The sequence below is a fragment of the Heterocephalus glaber genome, unplaced genomic scaffold, assembly GCF_053883595.1.
Source record: "Heterocephalus glaber isolate CG9 unplaced genomic scaffold, H.glaber_assembly_v1.0 deba00001532, whole genome shotgun sequence".
Taxonomy (NCBI): Eukaryota; Metazoa; Chordata; class Mammalia; order Rodentia; family Bathyergidae; genus Heterocephalus; species Heterocephalus glaber.
Window position 1 is genome coordinate 23,612,446 of NW_028258330.1, and position 17,964 is coordinate 23,630,409.

General features: G+C 47.7%; 1 protein-coding gene and 1 pseudogene across 4 annotated transcripts; both read right to left on the minus strand.

Annotated features, from left to right (window-relative positions):
- Nucleotides 1-367: 367 nt before the first annotated feature.
- Nucleotides 368-1,553, minus strand: LOC101714243 (putative testis-specific Y-encoded-like protein 3; annotated as a pseudogene).
- Nucleotides 1,554-3,923: 2,370 nt separating this feature from the next.
- Plagl2 (PLAG1 like zinc finger 2) lies at nucleotides 3,924-17,945 on the minus strand. Of its 4 annotated transcripts, none has more exons than XM_087188844.1 (3): nucleotides 17,795-17,945; nucleotides 12,125-12,498; nucleotides 3,924-9,025 (listed from the first exon to the last, which is right to left on the minus strand). In XM_087188844.1, exons 2-3 carry the CDS (start codon nucleotides 12,382-12,384, stop codon nucleotides 7,795-7,797), a joined length of 1,491 nt encoding a protein of 496 aa, XP_087044970.1. In that variant the 5' UTR covers nucleotides 12,385-12,498; nucleotides 17,795-17,945; the 3' UTR covers nucleotides 3,924-7,794. The 4 variants fall into 4 exon arrangements, with proteins under 4 accessions (XP_087044970.1, XP_087044971.1, XP_021110552.2 ...); XM_087188845.1 differs by lacking the exon at nucleotides 17,795-17,945 and adding an exon at nucleotides 13,684-17,770; XM_021254893.2 differs by lacking the exon at nucleotides 17,795-17,945 and adding an exon at nucleotides 13,265-17,769.
- Between the last annotated feature and the right edge of the window lie 19 nt (nucleotides 17,946-17,964).

Consider the following 17,964-nt stretch of genomic DNA (forward strand, 5'->3'; position numbering starts at 1 on the left):
TGAGACTCAGCTTGCCTCAGCCAATGTGTAGGACTATAATGAGCACAGTGAGCATGAATGTGAAGCCAAGCATGCTGTGGCTTTAAAGGACTAGGCCTCAAAAAGGCACTGGTCCTCCTTGTGATACTTCATGGGTACCCTTGTCAAAACAAAGATGGGTGAGAAGGCTAGGTCACAGATAGGTCCAGGCCATGAAGATAATGACAGTACAAGTACACAAAATTGGGTGCCTATTATAAATACAATAGTGTGTGACAGTCGTGATGCTGACATGGGACAATATTAAGTTCACATGGAAACAACAGAGATTGGTCACGTAGGCCACAATCTTGCAGCTGAGTCCACTGAACATCCCAAGGAGCCAAAGTGCACAAAAAAGAAGGCAAACAGCAGAGTGCCCATTGCTGGCCTAAGCACAGGTCCACTGGAGGCAGAAAGGAGTCTTATGCAGGTGCCGTATCCCAGGGCAGGACCTTAGTCAGGCTAGAACCTGTAGGGCCTAGGAGAGGCCTCTGTGGGACCCCTTCCTAGGCCTCATCTGATTCTGGAGGCCCTACACCTCAGCAAGTAATGCTGCAGGAGGTTGGGCCACAGGTCATCTTTAATGATCTGGGAAACCCTGTCAGCCTCTGGAAAGCTGTGCTATGAAAACCAGCTGAAGAAGCTTCAGTGTCGAGGTTCTGCTGTGCTGGGGCAGGGGGTTCCTGGCCCCAGTGCCATCTGATAGTTGCAACTGATACCACCCGGCCTGAGGATCTACACTCATACTTCTTTACTATCACCTTATTTCGGAAGTAGGGGTTGCTCCAAAAGCGGAACTTTTACTTGCAACCTTTCCTGGTGTGTCTGAGCTCCCTCATCAAGTTCATCAGGGAGCAGAGCATGACTTCATCTTGGGGGGCTGATCATGGTTGCCAGCTGCGGGTCGTTCAGGAAGGCAGTGACCCCAAAACCCGGAGTATTTTGGATGATGAAGCTCCGAGCTAAGCGCAGCAGGCGCATCCTCCCGAACCTGCGCTAGAGCTGTTGGTATGCGCTGTCAGCCTGGCCACTCGTGGCTTCCAGCTGCCACTGAATGGCCTCCAGTGGGTCCACAATTAGGCCCTCAAGGTGCAGGGGCACCAGATGCCCCTGGGTCTCTACGTCCACCTCCAACTTCTCCTGCCCGCCCCCCCCCCCCAGCTGCTTCTCCCCCCACCTGTTGATTCCCCACCGCCTGCGCTGCCTTCTCCAAGATGGCGCCCTCCTCAGTCGTCACTTCCTCGACCTTCCCACCGGCTCCCGCCGTCACCTCCCACTGCCCTGTGCCTCAGGTTTCCGCGGCCTCCTTCCCGCCCGGGCCAATTTCCACGCTCGGGGCAGTGACCGCGGGGGGCCACTTCCTGACGTCCTAGGACTGATGGGAAGGTCTCGGGTCCCCCTGCAAGTCGAGATGCCCGTGTTCCGCCACTCCTGGGGTCCAGGCCGCGGGGGCCAGGCGCGGACTCCCCTCTTGCGCGGGCCAGGGCGAGTGGCACGGCGGTTTCCAGGGCCCCTGCCCTCTCGTGCGCCATCGCCTGAGAGACGCTGACTACAAGGGCTCAGGATTTGCCGCTAGACTGCAAACTCCTGCGACAGGGGCAGGGCGGCGGAGGAGAGTGGTCTTTTCCTTTGGGGCACGCCCTCCGCGTCCCCCCCCCCCCCCGTTCCTTCCGTGTCTGATTCGCTACGATCCCTTTGCTGGGGGTGGGGGTGGGGGTAAGAGCCTAGACTAAGGATCTAGACGAGTTCTGGCACAGAGGCAGAGGGCTGCCCGGTGGATTCCGGGCTGCTCGGTGGATTCCTCACTGCCAGCGCCTAACAGAGCTGGCGCAGATGGAGGAGGTGGCAAGAACTCCAGGGGAGGTGGACCGAGCAATAGGCAGCACGGAGCAGACACAGGGTACAGGCCCAAGCCCTAGTCATGGTTATGATTTCATTACAGCCACCACGCCAGGCAATGTCCCTTGCAGGGTCTCACACTCGAGTGCTGCCTAGGGGCAGCTGTAGGTCACTTGCAGCTTTGTGTGGGTTATTCAGGCACAAGCAGAAGGCCCAAGAGGTGTCCCTTAGAAGGAATGTCCACAAAGTGTGAGCCTCAGGTAAAGGTAGCTGTTGGGCACACGAAGGTGCTTGAAATATTTATGTGGAGAAAGGATAAAACAAGATCAGAGCACAAGGCTCTGAGGCAAGTAAAGGTCTTAAACCACTACAAACCAAGGAAAAAGCATCTGCTCAGTTTCCAGAGGAGCTGGATGGCTGAAGCTGGGTGGACCTTGCTTCACTCTGTCGTAGGCCAAGAGGCAACCCTTTGCTCAGTACTAGCCACAAAGGTGGACTGAAGTCCAGTCTGTACTTGTGTAGACAAAAAGCCTGGATGGACCACCCTCTACAATCCATGATCCTGTGCAGATGTGGTCTCAACCCTAACAGTGTGGTCTATGGAGATCAGTATACCTCATACCCTCATCTCTGTTTGGAAGCCAGTCAGCTCCACAAAGCCTTCAGCCTCTTCTGCCCAATGAACACAATAGTTCTTTATCTGGGTCCCTAAGACTTATCCTGGGGCTCACAGCATCCAGAGAGCAAGGGGGATTTCCTTTAGGTTCTAGCTGGGATTCTGACCCACAAGGACGGACAGTGAACATTTGGCAAGTAGAAAGCCAGAAACGAAGGTTCAGCCCATTGCCCTTGTACAACAAACACTGGCATATTAATACTTGTTAACAGGGCTGGGAATTTAGCTCAGTGGTCCTGCCACCTGCCTGGCAAGCGCAAGGACCAGAGTTCGATCCCCAGTACCAAAAAAACCCTAAACAAATACTTATTAATGTCCTCAAGAGTTCTTAGGCTGGATTCCAAGTGACTTGCACTACTTGGCTATGGCCACTGGATCCAGACCACAGAAAGGTTAGCCCATTATGGAAGTATCTCAGCAAAAGAAGCGGGGCCCAGGATGGGGACAACTACCTCTGTCAAGAGACTGGCAAGGAATAAAGCTGGACAAAGCCATGTTGGCCTCTCAAGTCTAAGCCTGGTAGTTGGGCACAGATGTAGGTAAGGCAAGGTCTTGGCTTTGTCACCAGCTGTACATCCTGGGTAGTTGGTGACTATGATAGACATTTATCTTTTCTTTTTTTGGTACTGGGGATCTAACTCGGGACCTTGTGCTTTCGAGGCAGGCGGCAGAACCACTGAGCTAAATACCCTGCCCAACATTTATCTTTTCTTGAAGAACTAGCATTCATTTCTCATCCTAACAGTACTTCAAGTTCACACTGAGAAACTACTCTTCCCCATGTCTGTCTTGTCACTGACAACTGGTTTAGTAGGGTGCAGAACACCAGGAAATCTAATGAAATGAGGTGCTTCCTGGGGCTTCTGTGAATAAAAGCACTCCTCTCTCCTAAAAGCCCAGGATCTCCTATTTGTCAGCACTGTGTAAATGACAAGTCTGGAATTATGGCAGCATTCCACTCTTCCACAAGGGGAGAACCTAGGTAGGGCATAAGGATGAAGTCACAACTACACAAGACAGGGCAGAAAGAAACAGGAATGCTGAAGCCAACTATATTTGAGCCTCTGGATCAAACCCAACCTGAAGATTGCACTATATCTGGTGTTTCCAGTTACATGAAACTTCACTGTTTAAAGCCAATTTGATCTTGGTTTTTTGACTCTTGTATTCAAGAACTGGCAGAATGACACATAATACTTACCAAAGACATCCAATTAAGATGTTTCATTTCCAAGTACAAAGCTTATGTTAATGTGAGCATTTGTTCTTGTTTGCCCTACACTCACAATTGTCACCCTTGGATGCTAAGATGTCTAGTGATTTCAGTTCTTCCCAATTCCAGGCTTCCTCCAACCCCTTTCCCAGACAGGTTCACAACTCCCAAACACATCATTCAGAAGTTTTTAATAAACAACTTCATTATAAAACTTTTTTTTGAAAATGTAATTCTGTAAAACATTGAAAAAATCTACCTTAACAAAGATAACGCCCTGTGCATTTTCTAATGGCACTTATTTTACAATTAAAAACCTTGTTTTATATAAAGCCAAAAATACTCCAAGAGGTTATTCACTGTGTTTACAAAGTGCTAGAAGATTTTTGTCTTGTATTTTTCTCTCTTTAAATAATCTGGCATTTTGAAAGTGGCCTCAGCCTCAGCCACTCGGAGGGAGGAAAGAGTGTGAGAAGTGGTGTTCAGGCATTCATTCTAGTGCTGAATACGCAGAGGTGGAGAGGTGTGGAGAGGTGTGGGGAGGGGGAGTCAGCTGAAACCAGAAGCAACTGGACTGGGACGCTTCCACACCCCTCCGGAGGCACTAGGTTATCACAGTGAACACCCCTTTCCCTCGCCACAGGCCCTACTCTCCAGTAGTGAAGGTCATGGCCAATTCCTTCCACAGCAGGTTCAGAGTGCCAGGAGAGGCCAGGGTGGGGGTCCCAGAGGAATCTGGACTTTTCTGGCCAACACCTGCCTAAGGCAAAGTTTCTTATTACATAAATATCCTTGTTAAAAAGCAAAATATTGATCCTGTACAATATTACCTGTTTTAAAAAGTCGTGCTTAAAAACAGCTCCTAGATGAGGGGAGATTGAGGAAGGATGGAAAAAAACAGCTACCAATAAGGAAGGGGGTGGATTTAAGGGATACTAGGAAAAGTTTAGAGCAGTGGGAAAATTTCAACTTAGGACAATATCTATGAGCAAAAAAGTAATCACACCTGCTTCCTGGATTTCCATCAACAAATGCCATTTGTAAAAAGTTGCGGGGGGCGGGGGTACCTCATTGATGCACCTTTCCCTGCCTCCACCTCTCTGAGATAGAGCAGAAATCCTTTGAGCTAACACATAGGGATGCCAGCCCCTGGGCCCAGGACTGTACTCAGCCCTGAGCAGCTACCATGCAGGGTGGGAGGTGCCCGCCCCTGAACAGGCCAGCTTACTGTTGACAGAGGCTGGAGCATGGCTGCAGAAAAGAAACATCACTCCTCTTTTCTGGTCCTTGGTCTGTTCCACATGCCGTGGCTCCAATCCTGGCAGGTGCCCCTCAGGCTCTCTTGGCTTCAGTAGGGATACTGAAGCATGCCTGGGTACTGAGTACAGGATAAATCTACTCTTATCCTTTTAACAGCCTGACCTCCCCCACGAAAGGGGGGCTTGGAACAGAGAGAGGCTTAAGAAACAGCAGGGTGGCTATGGTCCATAAAAGGTGAAGGCAGATAATGTTCCTCTGCACCAGCAAAGTTCACAGTGACAGGAAAATTCCTTGTGATGGTGAAAGCACTGAGAAGAGGAAAGGAGAGGCAGGAAGGAAGAGGGAGATGGGAATGAAGGATGGCTGGGGAAAAGACAAGAGATAGGGACAAGGCCCAAGTACAACATTTTAAATAGCTGTTCTGCCTGTCCTGTGAGTTGCAAAGCATCCCTGTGGAGGGATTCAAGGAAGGGGCAGGAAAAAGGCAGCCAGACAAGACTCCTCTAACTGCTCAGGACTTTATATCCTGTGGCCAAGAGCCCATCTGCCTCTAGAAACTGAGGGTGCAGGGAAGACAGCAGGCAAGGGAAGAGGGTTGCCGGGTCTACTGAAGATCAGATATGAGAATGGCAGCAGCAAGTCCTGCTTGGATTCTCACATACCATTTCCTATAATATGAGTCCCAATAACATGCACAGCATGCAGGAGGTGGGTGTGTACCAAGGTAGACACTCTTACACTTTTTTTTTTTAAACAAACTTAATTAGTCCCCGGGACTCACTGAAACTAATGTTTAGAAGCAAATCATCTAGACTGATGTTAACCTTGCCAGACATTTTTATATCTGGTTTTACTTTTGAAAAAGTATCCCAAGCTACCTTGCCTAAATCAAAACAGTTAATTATTCACTCTGCACTGCCTCCAATCAAGGGCCAGAGAGCTAAATTTTAAGGTTTTCACCTCAAATAAGGATGCTGGCCTGGGGTAAAGCAGAAGCCTAGGTCTTGACCTGCTCAGTTCCTGATGATAGATGGAAATGAGTCTCAACAGAAGTGGGCCGGAGGTCTGGTAGGAGGGTGAGGCAGTTCCTAGGTAGTTTATCCTGAAACTCTAGTGGAGAGGCCAGCATGAGGCACCACGGACAGAAGTGCCCAGAAACTGCTGGCTGCATCTGTACAAGTTAACAGTAAAGAGGTAGAAGTGTGTTTCTGAATCAGAGAGGAGGTATCTCAAGAGGGTCCCTACCACAGTAGTGGTCCCTGAGCTGCCTCCTTCCATGCGTGGGAAGAGCCCATGTGGAACTGAGATGAAGCAGGCTTTGGGGTCTGGCTGGGTTCTGGGTAAGGGCTACACTGTCTGCCAGGGAGCCCTGTAAGTCAAGAGAACTAATCACTTCTTACAAAAAACATTGTTAGATAGTAGGGGCAAAACTGAGAGGGACCATGAGAAGACGGCAGAAGTTCTTAGAAGCCTATACACAGTGGCCCTGTGTCCATGGGGACTGCAAAGTGGAAGAGATGAAAGGACACTGTGGATAAGAAAATTTTTGGTATGAGAGACAACAATGATTAGATTGATTAGGACTCAACTATGTGTCCAGTCCTAGCTTTCTGAAAACAACTTCTAATAATTCCACAACTTCATGAAAAACGGGCAGGCAGGAGAGACAAATGAGGGGCTCATTCCCTCTCTGCTGTTCCCACCAGCCTAAAACCCAGAGTCCCTTCTTCCAAGACAAATAACAACAGCTCATAATATTCTGAGTGGGAATTAAGGAATGGGGAGGTGATAGATATGGGCATGCCTTTCATTTCTTCCCCTCTCCAGTTCAAAAGGGTGATGAGGGGGTCATGATGGACTTGGAGAAAAACAGACCTGTGAGAAAGCTGCTCCAATCTTCTTGCCTGTCTCTTGTGGACACTGCCAAGGAAGGCAGGAACAGATGCAGTCATGGAAGATGGCAGAAACCGAAGCAATCCAAAAGTCAGTTTATTTCCCCACGGGGGAAAAACGTGACCTCAAGTGAAGAGAAGTCAGCAAGACCCGACTCCGCCTTGTAAACAGGGCTCCAGTTAACACCAGGTACCAAGTGGTTCTGACTGGTGCCAACTGAAATGGACTGGTGGGAATAGATTCATGGTGTGTAAACAGTGTTCACTGCAATCACTCTAAGGCTAACAGCGTGGCAAGGGAGGTGAAATGGTGTGTCTGAGACGAATGTGTAAACGGTACCGTTGCTGGACAACACTGACTGAAAACAGAGCTGTTGGTATAGTGGGGATGGCGACGGTCAGGAAGAATAGAAGCCTTCTCTCCTTCCTGCTGCTTGGAAGCAGGTGCTGGAGCCAAGTGACCTTCCACAGCAGGGCTTTGGGGTCTAAAGGCTAGGACAGACAACAGGTGTCTTCAGCAATTTCTCTTGAGGTCATCCAAGGTGAACCCTCTGTGTCTCCAAGAGGCCTCCCCTTCCTCCAAAGAGAAGGAGGTTCTGATGCTTTGGCGAAGTCGAAGGCTAAGTGTGGCTCCCAATTCAGATTAAAAAAAATAAAAGTAAAAATACCTGAAAGTCCTATGGTAGATCTTTCCACAGCGCTGGGGCTCAAGGCTCCCCCTGGAATCAATCCTGGAGCCCAAACCCTCAAACCAAGTGCTCCATACAGACACTGGAATTTTTGCTTTTTGAACCCAGCTCTGAAAGCTCAGCTGCCTTTGTGGGGGAGGCGGAGAGGGAGGGTACTCAGGATCTGTGACAGACCAAAAACTGAGCTGAGAGCCTCTGTGGGGGCTACTGGAATGCTTGGTGGAAACGAGGCAGGGTGGTAGTACTCAGGCCAGAAGTGAAGACAGGAGGCAAGGAGTGCAGAGGCCCGAAGTTCAGTGGTCCCCCAGTTCCTGGGGAATCTTGAGGCTGAGCTTGCAAAGTGGTGAGCAGGGGCTGTGCCTCAGCCTGGGAGTAGCCCATGACCAGGCCTCCTGTGGCCCCAGGTGGGTTACATGGGGGAAGATTGAGTGGAAGAAAGCCCAGTAAGTGGGAAAAGTCCACATTAGCAGCGCAGAGGGCCTCAGAGAGGTTGGCGGGGCTCTTGGTGAGCAGTGCTTCATCTAGGAGGGCCGCAGCTGCCGCCGGCTGAGGTGAGGCGGGCTGGGGTTCAGCGGATGAGAGAGACAGGCTCCCAGGAAGCTCTGCCAGAAAACTATCCACCTCCACTTTGGGCAATTTGTCGGGCAAGTATGAGGTAGATCCAAGCTGGTATTTTGGAGGGAGCTGAGGTGGAGAAGAGATAGGTGAGGATTCCAGAGGGTAGCTCATACCCATGGGCAGTGTGTTATGTACCAGGGAGTGTGGCATGCCCGTGGTGGGCATGTTAGGGATATGGGTACCATACATGCCCATGGGCAACATGCCAGGAAAAGCCTTGGCCCCCATCATGTCCCGAGAGGCCATGCATAGTACAGGGCTCAGCTCTTCCTTCACGCTGACTGTGGAGCTGCAGCTGAGTAGGCCTAACATGTCCACTGGCTCTGTCTTGATCTTGAGCAGCTCCTGAGAGTGGCTCTTCTTAACATGACGAGTCAGGTGGTCCTTGCGGCCAAACCGCTGGGCACAGTACTGGCACAGGAAGTCCTTGCGGCCTGTGTGCACCACCAGATGCCGCCGCACATCTTTACGAGTATAGAACCGCCGGTCACAGTGGTCACAGGGGTGCTTCTTTTCCTTGGCACCACCTGCTACCCGGCGTGAGTGGGCTTTCAGGTGCTCTAGCAAGGCCTGGGTACTCTCAAAGGTCTGCAGGCACACCTTGCAGCTGAGGTCACCGCTGCTGGCAGCATGCATAGCCAGGTGGCGACGATAGCCCAGCTTTGTATTATAATTCTTACCACACTCAGAACAGTGGAGGGCCTCTTTGTTCGGGTCGTGGGTCTGCAAGTGGTTGCGCAGATGGTCCTTGCGGTGAAACATCTTATCACAGTACATGCACTGGTGGGGTTTCTGGGCTGAGTGGGTGGCCATGTGCCTGGTGTCAGGGATGGAAAACAAAGGAGAAAGCAGAAACGGGTGATCACAAGGGCTGACTGGACAACTAATCTGTTAACAAACAGGAAACTACGTACAATCATGTAATGGAATGCAATGCTAATTATATTCTACAGATATCTGCTAAATCCTTGGGCCAGGGATTTAGCTCAGTGGTTCTGGCACCTGCCTTGCAAGCACAACGTCCCAAGTTTGATCCCCAGTACCAAAAGAAAAAAAAAAGATTTATCTGCTAAATCCAGTATGTACTGCTATTCTTTGCAGCATTAGTTGTAGTAATAAAAAAATCAGACACAATCTGAACATCCAATTCATTCAATTGGGAACTAGTTACATAAATTATGCCAAGTCTATAAAGTGACTCAACTATTTAAAAAATAAAGCAGCTTTGGCTGGGGGTTTAGCTCAGTGGTTCCACCACGTGCCTTGCAGGCACAAGGTCCCAAGTTTGATCTCCAGTACCAAAAAAATAAAAAAATAAAAATAAAAAATAAAGCAGCTTTATATGTATCTTTAGGGTACAAGATCCTTAGACACAGAAAAAAAGAAAGCAAAATAGTGCATAGAGAATGGCATTTGGCACACAAAAGGGAAAATAAATGCATGTTTGCTTGTATGTGCTTAAAACATATCTGGGAAGAGATAAAAGAAACTGACATCACTGGTACCCTACAGACAAAGAACCAGACAGCTTATAGAGGGGTGTGATGGAGTATTTTCATTGTATAGATTTTGGTACTTTCTGAATTTTGAACTATGCGAATGTATTTCATCTTCAAAAAATTATATTAAAAACTTAAAGGACACAATAAAAGGAAAATGAAATATATGTAAATATCCTGATCAGGAACAAGTTCCCAAGAAAGACAGATGAATGGATAGATGAGATAGTCAAAAAAGGAAGTTCAAATAGTACATGTACTATGATCCCTTTTGAAAACAAAAAAGGAAAAGAATACATATTTAAATACATCAAGAAGGATACACAAGAAATTAATCCCACTGGCTGCCTCTGGGAAGAGGAACAGTGTGTTTGAGTGACTATTTGAATTGATTTTTTCACTGCATGTCCATTTGTACCACCTAAATTGTTTCCCATGTAAACCAGTAAGACCATAAGAAATGTTTTTGTGGAATGGCACCTCAGTATCCCTTACTTTACCTGCTTCCATCTAGTTGGAAAACAGCTCAAAATCTGGAAATTGCAATCCACAATTCCATATCTATTTAAAATCAACTCAAGAAGGCCTCAAAGGCCCACCATTTGCCAGGCCCTGGGTGAGCTGTGTGATTAAACTTGCTCTCCAGATGAAGAGGTTAACACACAGGGTGGCTCCACCCACTAGTCCTAAGTGGCAGAGGCTGGATTTAAACACAGACTTTCTTGAGACCTGGGTTTACTGAACCATGCCACAGTTGTCTGATACAGTACTAATCTAATACAGCTAGTACAGTACCCAATGACCCTACCTGGAAGATCATCCTCAATTTACATGGGAATGCTCATGCCAATGTGGGCTGTTATGAGCCTCCTATGACACAGCTGATAAGAGAATGTATGAGAGGGAGGCACTAAATGATCCAGTCTATTTCCTTCTGTTGCAGGTTAGGAAACTAAGGCCCGGACAGGTTTAGGAACTCACCTAAATTCCCAAGTGAATTATGTCAGGGATCCCAGGTCCTAGACTGGGACCATTCCAGTAGTCTCCCAGGCACCTACTGTCACTAAGAAAGTGTAAGAGAACGAACCAGACTAAATTCCCCTTAAGGTATAGAAGCACCCTGAGGGCAACCCTGGCTTCCATACTACTTTGTGGACCATTTTAGTTCCTTCTTGATACCTGCTCTCCAGATGAGGACTGAAGCTTTTTTGTATTCATCTGTTGTCTACCTCCACTAGTAGGAAGGTAAGGTCAAGAAGGGCCAGCACACCCACCCATCTGGCTCATTATTCTGTCCCGAGCAATGAGCACTGTGACTAATTTGTAAGAGGAGGTCAATAAACAATAATTCGGGCTGGGGATTTAGCTCAGTGGTTCTGCCGCCTGCCTCACAAGCGCAAGGACCTGAGTTTGATCCCCAGTACGAAAAAAATGAAAACAAAAATAATCCAATAAACAATAATTCACTAGATGAATGGTTAGATCACTATGTATCAAGCTGGTCTATCTCATCTGTAAAGGGCAAGGCCATAGTTCTGAGAGAAAAGTAAGGATAAATGAAAATAGCTTTCACCAGGACCTTTCCTCACCAAAGCCCTAAGCAAGGCTTTCACATTCTATTTCACTTTAGTAGGGCTTCTTGGACTTAAAAAGTTTCAGAAAAGCAGCTGACCCAGAAGGCACCAGGGACTATACAGAGGTAAAAGTAATCAGCTGAGCAGCAGACTGATTCAATAAAAGCAGCGATGCAAGCCCAAGAAGCTACTTGATCTTGGGTCCATTTTGTCCCTGCTCTGAGCCTCACTCACTTCATTTTTGGTGTTTTTTGTTTTTATTTATATATATTTTTTTTAAGACAGGGTCTCACTATGTAGCTCAGGCTGGCCTCGAATTCATGGCAATCCTTCTGCCTTAGCCTCTCAAGTGTTGAGATTATAGGTGTCCACTACCACCACTGGCACTCACTTTGAAATTTATAGCCTGGACCAGGTTTCCTTTTCTTTCTGAAGTTCTAAAACTGATTTCTAACTTCTGGCTACCATTCTGATTATTTATCTGACAGAACTAGATAGAGAAAGTAGTATTGAAAAAAATGTTCAGTCTCATTCCTGATGGCTGCCGGTACCCATCAGATTCTAGTGTCTGAATCAAAAATACCACATTATTATTTTTTTTTTTTGGTACCAGGGATCAAACTCGGGTCCTTGCGCTTGCGCAGCAGGCGGCGAAACCACTGAGCTAAATCCCTGGCCCCACCATTATTTTTTAGTGACTTCAAATGGTCAGAGTTCAGGGTATACTTGTAGGACAATTAACCTCCACTCTCCTACCCTAGATAAAGCCCAATTCAGTGGCAACTCTCTGGCTCTGACCTGTGGGAACCTTGCAGCAGGAAGAGGCATGGGAGTGTCACCTACCTATACAGCTTATACTTGGAAGCAAAAGCCTTCCCACAGTGCAGCTGAGGGCAGCTATATGGTTTCTGCTCTGGATGGGGGAGGCTATGAGGCCTTAGCTTCTCCCCATTTGAGAATGGTGTCCCCGAGATTTCACATTGGCACTTCACTTGACTCTCTGCCTCCCGGCCCCGAGGCCTGGGAACTAGTTTCCAGCCCACTTCCTCCTCCTGCTTTGCATCTTGAATCCAGGGAGGGACGCTCGTGAAAAATGTGGTCATGGCAAGGCTAATGGCGAAGGGCCATGTTATTCAGAAAGCCTCCCCATCAGCTCCACTCAGGCTCTCCGATCTGTCACAGCCTCCAATGCAGCCTTCAGAAAACAATCTCTTCACCTGAAACAAACATCAGAACATCTAGTGTTAGGGAGCCCAATAACATGAGAACACGGGCTCTGGAGGCAGACAGATCCCATTCCAATATCTGCCCTCCCACACAGATGATGTATGGCTTTCAATTACTTAATTCCTACAGCTGTTTCTTCACTTAAAGAATAGAAATACAATCTCCAATAGCATAAGGATATTCTGAGGATCAAATGAGATCATGAATATAAAGTATTCAGCAGAAGACTGCGCACCTAGTAAGTGCTTACTGGTCACTATTATTACTAGAGCCATCTAGGCTAAAAAAAAAAACAAGATAGTTTGAGGAACTAAAAGCTCTAGAACTCTAAACTTTCTCTTCTCATTTCACTTTTACATCTTTTCCACTTAAACTGGAAACAGAAGTTCTTTTGCCTCCTCTTTTACTCTGCCCCCCAGCCCCCTACTTTTTATAATTCTCCTCTTCCTGGAGGTGCTAAGGAGCAATAAAATCTCCAAAAGGCAACAGAGAAGAAGCCTTTACTTAGGAGCCAGTCCTATGCCAGATGCGCTCCATAGCAGCACATCAACATCAGGAGATTCCAAGGAGGTAATAGCAGACTTAGCATGTTTTTTCCTAAACCACCCTCACCTCCACTACCTCTCCAGAGCTCTTGGTCTCCTCACTCAGCCTATGCTTCTTTAGCAAAGCCTGTCCAACACGAGGTTCTGAATGGCCTCTCCAACAAATTCTCAGGGCACAGGGGAACTTCTCCATTAGGAACAAGTAACATACTTGCATTAGAATTTAGTCTTCTCCACCTAATTTTGATCCTCTGTGGGCTCCTATCCTCTCTTTCATCTCCATATTCCTAACATCTGCAACTTTAAGATGAATAAATTAGTCACTGAATGCAAGTTGATTCTCAGAGGCTTAACTTATGTGTAGAAAATTCTGGTTTAAACTGGCTTCACAGCCTTTCCAAAGTAGGATAGCAAAATCTTCAAGTCTGACCCTATCTCATGTTAGTAGAAGTGGTATTAGGAGAAGGGCTGCAGTGATTGTGACACAACTTCTTTCTTGACACCAACTCAGAGGAAAGGCTGGGAATTATCAGACTGACTCTCATAAGGGGGACAACAGAACGACATTCATACTTACTAGCTCACCACACATTCCCAACTACAATATAACCTACTACAACAGGGGAATACCTTTGAAGAGATCATGTCAAAATTTGGTCAGGAGGCTTTTCCATGTGGAGAGAGCAAAAGAGGCATCTCGGGACTGTCCATAAGAACCTGGGGAGGGCTCCAACTGCACAGACTAGCTGTAGATCATAGAATGCTTGCTCAGCTCATTAGCACACGCTGCTTACAGTGATTATTCATCCAACAGACTGACCATGAACAAGATGATAGTATCAGCGGGTTCATGCCCCAGAGAGCTTTGCTCATCATTAACATGAGCTATATCCTGTTCAGGAACCATTCTTCTTGTTGAAGAAACACTGCAATGTAATATGATAAACATTTCCCCATCACGAGTGGAGCTTTGCCTAGAAAGATCGCACAAAGGCAGTCTCATTATGTGTAAATCACATGATAGGGAGGGGTAGCCAATACTAAAAACTAGACCCACTTGAGCCTTTAAGTCATCATGGAATATTTGCCTGCTTCACTATAAACCTCAAAGGTCTCTGACGTCTGGCTTTCATTGTTTAAGTACCCTCCTCCTTCACAAGGGTGGAATTACCTGTTTATAATACCAGTGATGATTACTATCCACCTTGGAAGTGGGCAGAATGAGCTCGAGTATGCATGTCTAGTTTGGAGGGAATTTCCCATACCTTCAAAGTCATATTCTGTTCTCCCTTCATATCTGAAATCATGTACTTCACCCTCTGGAAAGTTGGGAATGACAGCAAGAGGAAAGCAAGTCACATCAGTTTGGCTGATGTGCCAAGACAGCCTAGCCCTGGAAACTCCACACAAACTCAGAAAGAGAACAGTATGTCCCTCACCTCCCACACACACATCCACCTCATCTATTCTCTTGAACATGCACAAACAAGACACAGCAGTTTAGCATACTGCTATTGAAAGAGTGAATAATGGGCTTCTAAGAAAAAGGTTGGTAGTGGCTAAGAAGAGCTCATGGGGTTGTACTGATGGAACCAGAGAAGGAAGGCAGGAACTGTGTGATTGACTTGATCTACATTTAATGGGGTTATGACTTTAAATAGAAAAGAGCTACTACCCTGATCCTGCTTTCCTAGGCCTTTTTAAAAAGGCACTGTGAAGTACCAGCAGGCTGTTGGATCACCAAAGGTGGCAGTGTTACCTAGGAGTCCTTTTGAGGATCTGGTGTCTGGCTGCCTGCCCACTTGCCCACCTGCCTGTCTGTCTCTGTCTCTCTATCCTTTGCAAACTTCTCTGATCTAGAAAGATTCCTCACTTTGTCTCACATAACAATGCCTGTTCCTTCAAATTTCTCCTTCCTTAGCAAAACTGTGAAAGAATTCTGCTTCCCTTGCAAAGCTGCTCTTCTGGTCTCATACTCTACTCATAACAACTATAGAGAAGCTGACAGAACCTGTTCCCATAAAACAAACACAATCCCTCCCAGTTACTGGTATAAGTATATTTTCGGCCTAGGATTCTTTCTGGCATCTGATCTGAAGGGGGAGGTAGCATGGAAAGAACCTTGGACTTGCTATCAGAAGAGCTGCCACTTACTGGCTGTGAAACCACCAGCAGTTTACTTTATTTCTGTGAGTCTCTCTTTCCTCAATTTCTAAAATAGAATCCTCTGAGATTCTCCTAGAAGATTAAGTGAAATAATACTCTTGAAAGTAACATGAAATGTATGCTGAATATATGCAGTGCCCTCTCTGAAGTCCAAGTTTCCCCTGCCTTTGTTGTGCACAGCACCTAAGTAATACTTCTTCCTCTCTTCTTTAGAATAACTTCTCAAACCTTGAGCGAGTTTTCTTCCTTTCCCAACATTTCCCCAGAATGCAGCCTTCCCCTTTTCCCTTATAACTAACCCTCAGCACATCCCCTAACCAGCCTCTTACTTTACCTTCCTCCAGTACATCTCCTGGGCCAGAGTTTTCTCTTGCCTGGACAGTCATTTTATTATACTTTCTTCTATTGTTAGGTCTCCAAAATAGGAATGCTTCCCCAAAGCTCTGGTCTTTGGAAACTAAAACAGAGAGATACTGCTCATGTCTGCCTGTTTTCTGTTGTGTGCCATGATGCTTGCTCCCCTCTGATGAAACTATAGTTTTATAATGTTACATCATCTCTATAGAAACTGCAATTGTTCTCCATTATTAGTCTGTTTCTTCATCTGTAAAGCTAAAAATACTTACCTCACAGACTTGTTGTACGGATTATTTTAGTCAGGTATGCAGAAGGCTCAGCCTTGGGCTTGGCCTGCTATAAGCACCCAACAAAAGAGAGCTATTATTTTTGTCTTTGTATTGAGTTGCATGTTTTCTACCTTTTGCTGTCACACTCCAACTCCTCCCCAAAATACTGTTGAAAGATAGCACCCCCACACCCAGAAGCATGGAAAGGGTTAATCTCTAAGTGTTCTTAACTAAAGAAACCCACAGAGGATTAACAGCTCCACTTCAGTGACTACCCTAAAATAGCTTTTATCCCTCCTGCCCAAGAGCTACTTGGGGATCTGAAGAACTCAATTCAACACCTGCCGAGGAGGATACACACCCAGGAACTTTCCTTGGGGTGGACAGAATCTTCCCTTAAGCAGAACCCAAAATAGCAACTGGGAAATTATAAATAGAATCGGGAGGGGGGTGTCCTGACCTGGGCACCAGAAACAATTTCAAAAGACACACTGGTTGGCTGGGAAACTAAAAGGAACAGAGGGGAATGAGAATACCCGCCCCCCAACACATGCAGAGGACACTCCAGAATGGTGGGAGAATTAAATTACAGGGACTGGCTGAAGAGTCTCAATGACTTGCATCATTCCAAGAAACAAACAGGATTAACAACGCTAGGATTTACTCTCGGACTGCTAGTTCTTCTGTCAATGTAGATAGGCCCTTTTGGAGTTCCTTTGATTCCTATTTCCTTGGATTCCTGCTGCCTTCCACTCCTGGGAAGGCCTTGAGCAAATGGCTGCAACGCAGTATAGCCTCATTTTCACAGAGGAAACCTGATTAGATACCCACCCCACCAATCTGGCAGCCTCATCTTGGGATGGGAGGGTTAGAAACCCAAGTCTAGCACAGCCCCAGGCTGACAGATGGAAAAACACACAAGCCAGGAGACAGGCCACACTTGTAGGTGAAAGCACCAATTCCCCTTACATCATTGCTTCCTTATCCTCCCTCCAGCTTATAGGACCCTTTTTCTCCCATCAAGTTGGGCCACGACAAGGAGCTAGATTTACAGGAAACAGTCTGACTCGAAAGCCGGCTTCTAGACCACCCCACTGAATGGTGGAAAATGTTAATTCCCCACAAGACTGGAGATGGGAGTGAATTACGGGGAGAGGAGACAGAAATTCAGGAAGAAATGGGGAGAGAGGGCTTTCCCTCACAGATGTAAGAAAGGGTGAGAATGGGAAAGAATTATGAGCAAATTATTTGGGTCTCTAAGAGGGGAAGAAAGAGGGGAAGTCTAACAGTGGAAGGAGAGCTCCGGGAGTTAAAGACAGAAGTAAATTCTCTGAGTTTCAAGGGAGTCTCAAAATGGGTAGCCCGACGGGAAACAGCTAAAGTTTTGGAGTATGGTCACTTGGGAGGGAATTACAGGTAGGGCTTATTTGGGTTCTCCAGATCCAAGTATTTGAGGGACGCCCCTAAGGGGGTTATGTAAATCTGGAAAAGGAAACAGGTAAGGAGTAAACTGTTTGGAGCAGGAAAGAGGGGATTATGTTGGTCGGGGTAGGCGTGTCTGAGAGAGGCAGCAGGTGCAGCTTAACTGGGTCCCCCAGACCCGGGTGCCTGGTAAGGTCAGCAGTGAGTCACCTGAGCCTCTGGGGAGCTTGGGGGTCGACAGTGGGGTATCCGCTGGGCTGCGTCCCCACGTCTCGGAAAGGAGGGGGCCAGTGGGGCTCCCTCGGGTCCCTCAGGCACAGGTATGAGGTCCAGCGCCTTATTCATCACCCTGGGGCCTATCCAGGGCCCAACTGGCTCAGAGGGGGGCCCCAGTCGGGGGTGTGGGCGAACGCGCTGAGGGGCCCGAGTTGAGGGGCGCCGCCGCTCCGGGTGCTGGGCGTGCGGGCGCGGGGAGACTCCTCCCGCCCCGCTCCCCGCTGTCCCTCGGGGCCCTCGCTGGCACTCACCGCGCTCGGGGCCCCGCGCTGCGGGCCGGGCCGCGCTCGGGCTCCGCCAGGCCCGCTCAGGCCCCGGTAGTGGCGGCGGTCGGGCCATTGTGCGGTGCATTGTGGGAGCCGCGCGAGCGGGAGCTCGGGCTGTGGAGGGGGGCGGTGCCGCGGGCTCTCTATGGTCCCTC

Excerpts from the sequence above, each read along its gene's own strand:
- Plagl2 (XM_087188844.1), bottom strand. The coding sequence starts at position 12,384 with ATGACCACATTTTTCACGAGCGTCCCTCCCTGGATTCAAGATGCAAAG. Across the intron at positions 9,026-12,124 it reads TCCAAGTATAAGCTGTATAG|GCACATGGCCACCCACTCAG; the intron begins GTAGGTGACACT and ends CCCTGACACCAG.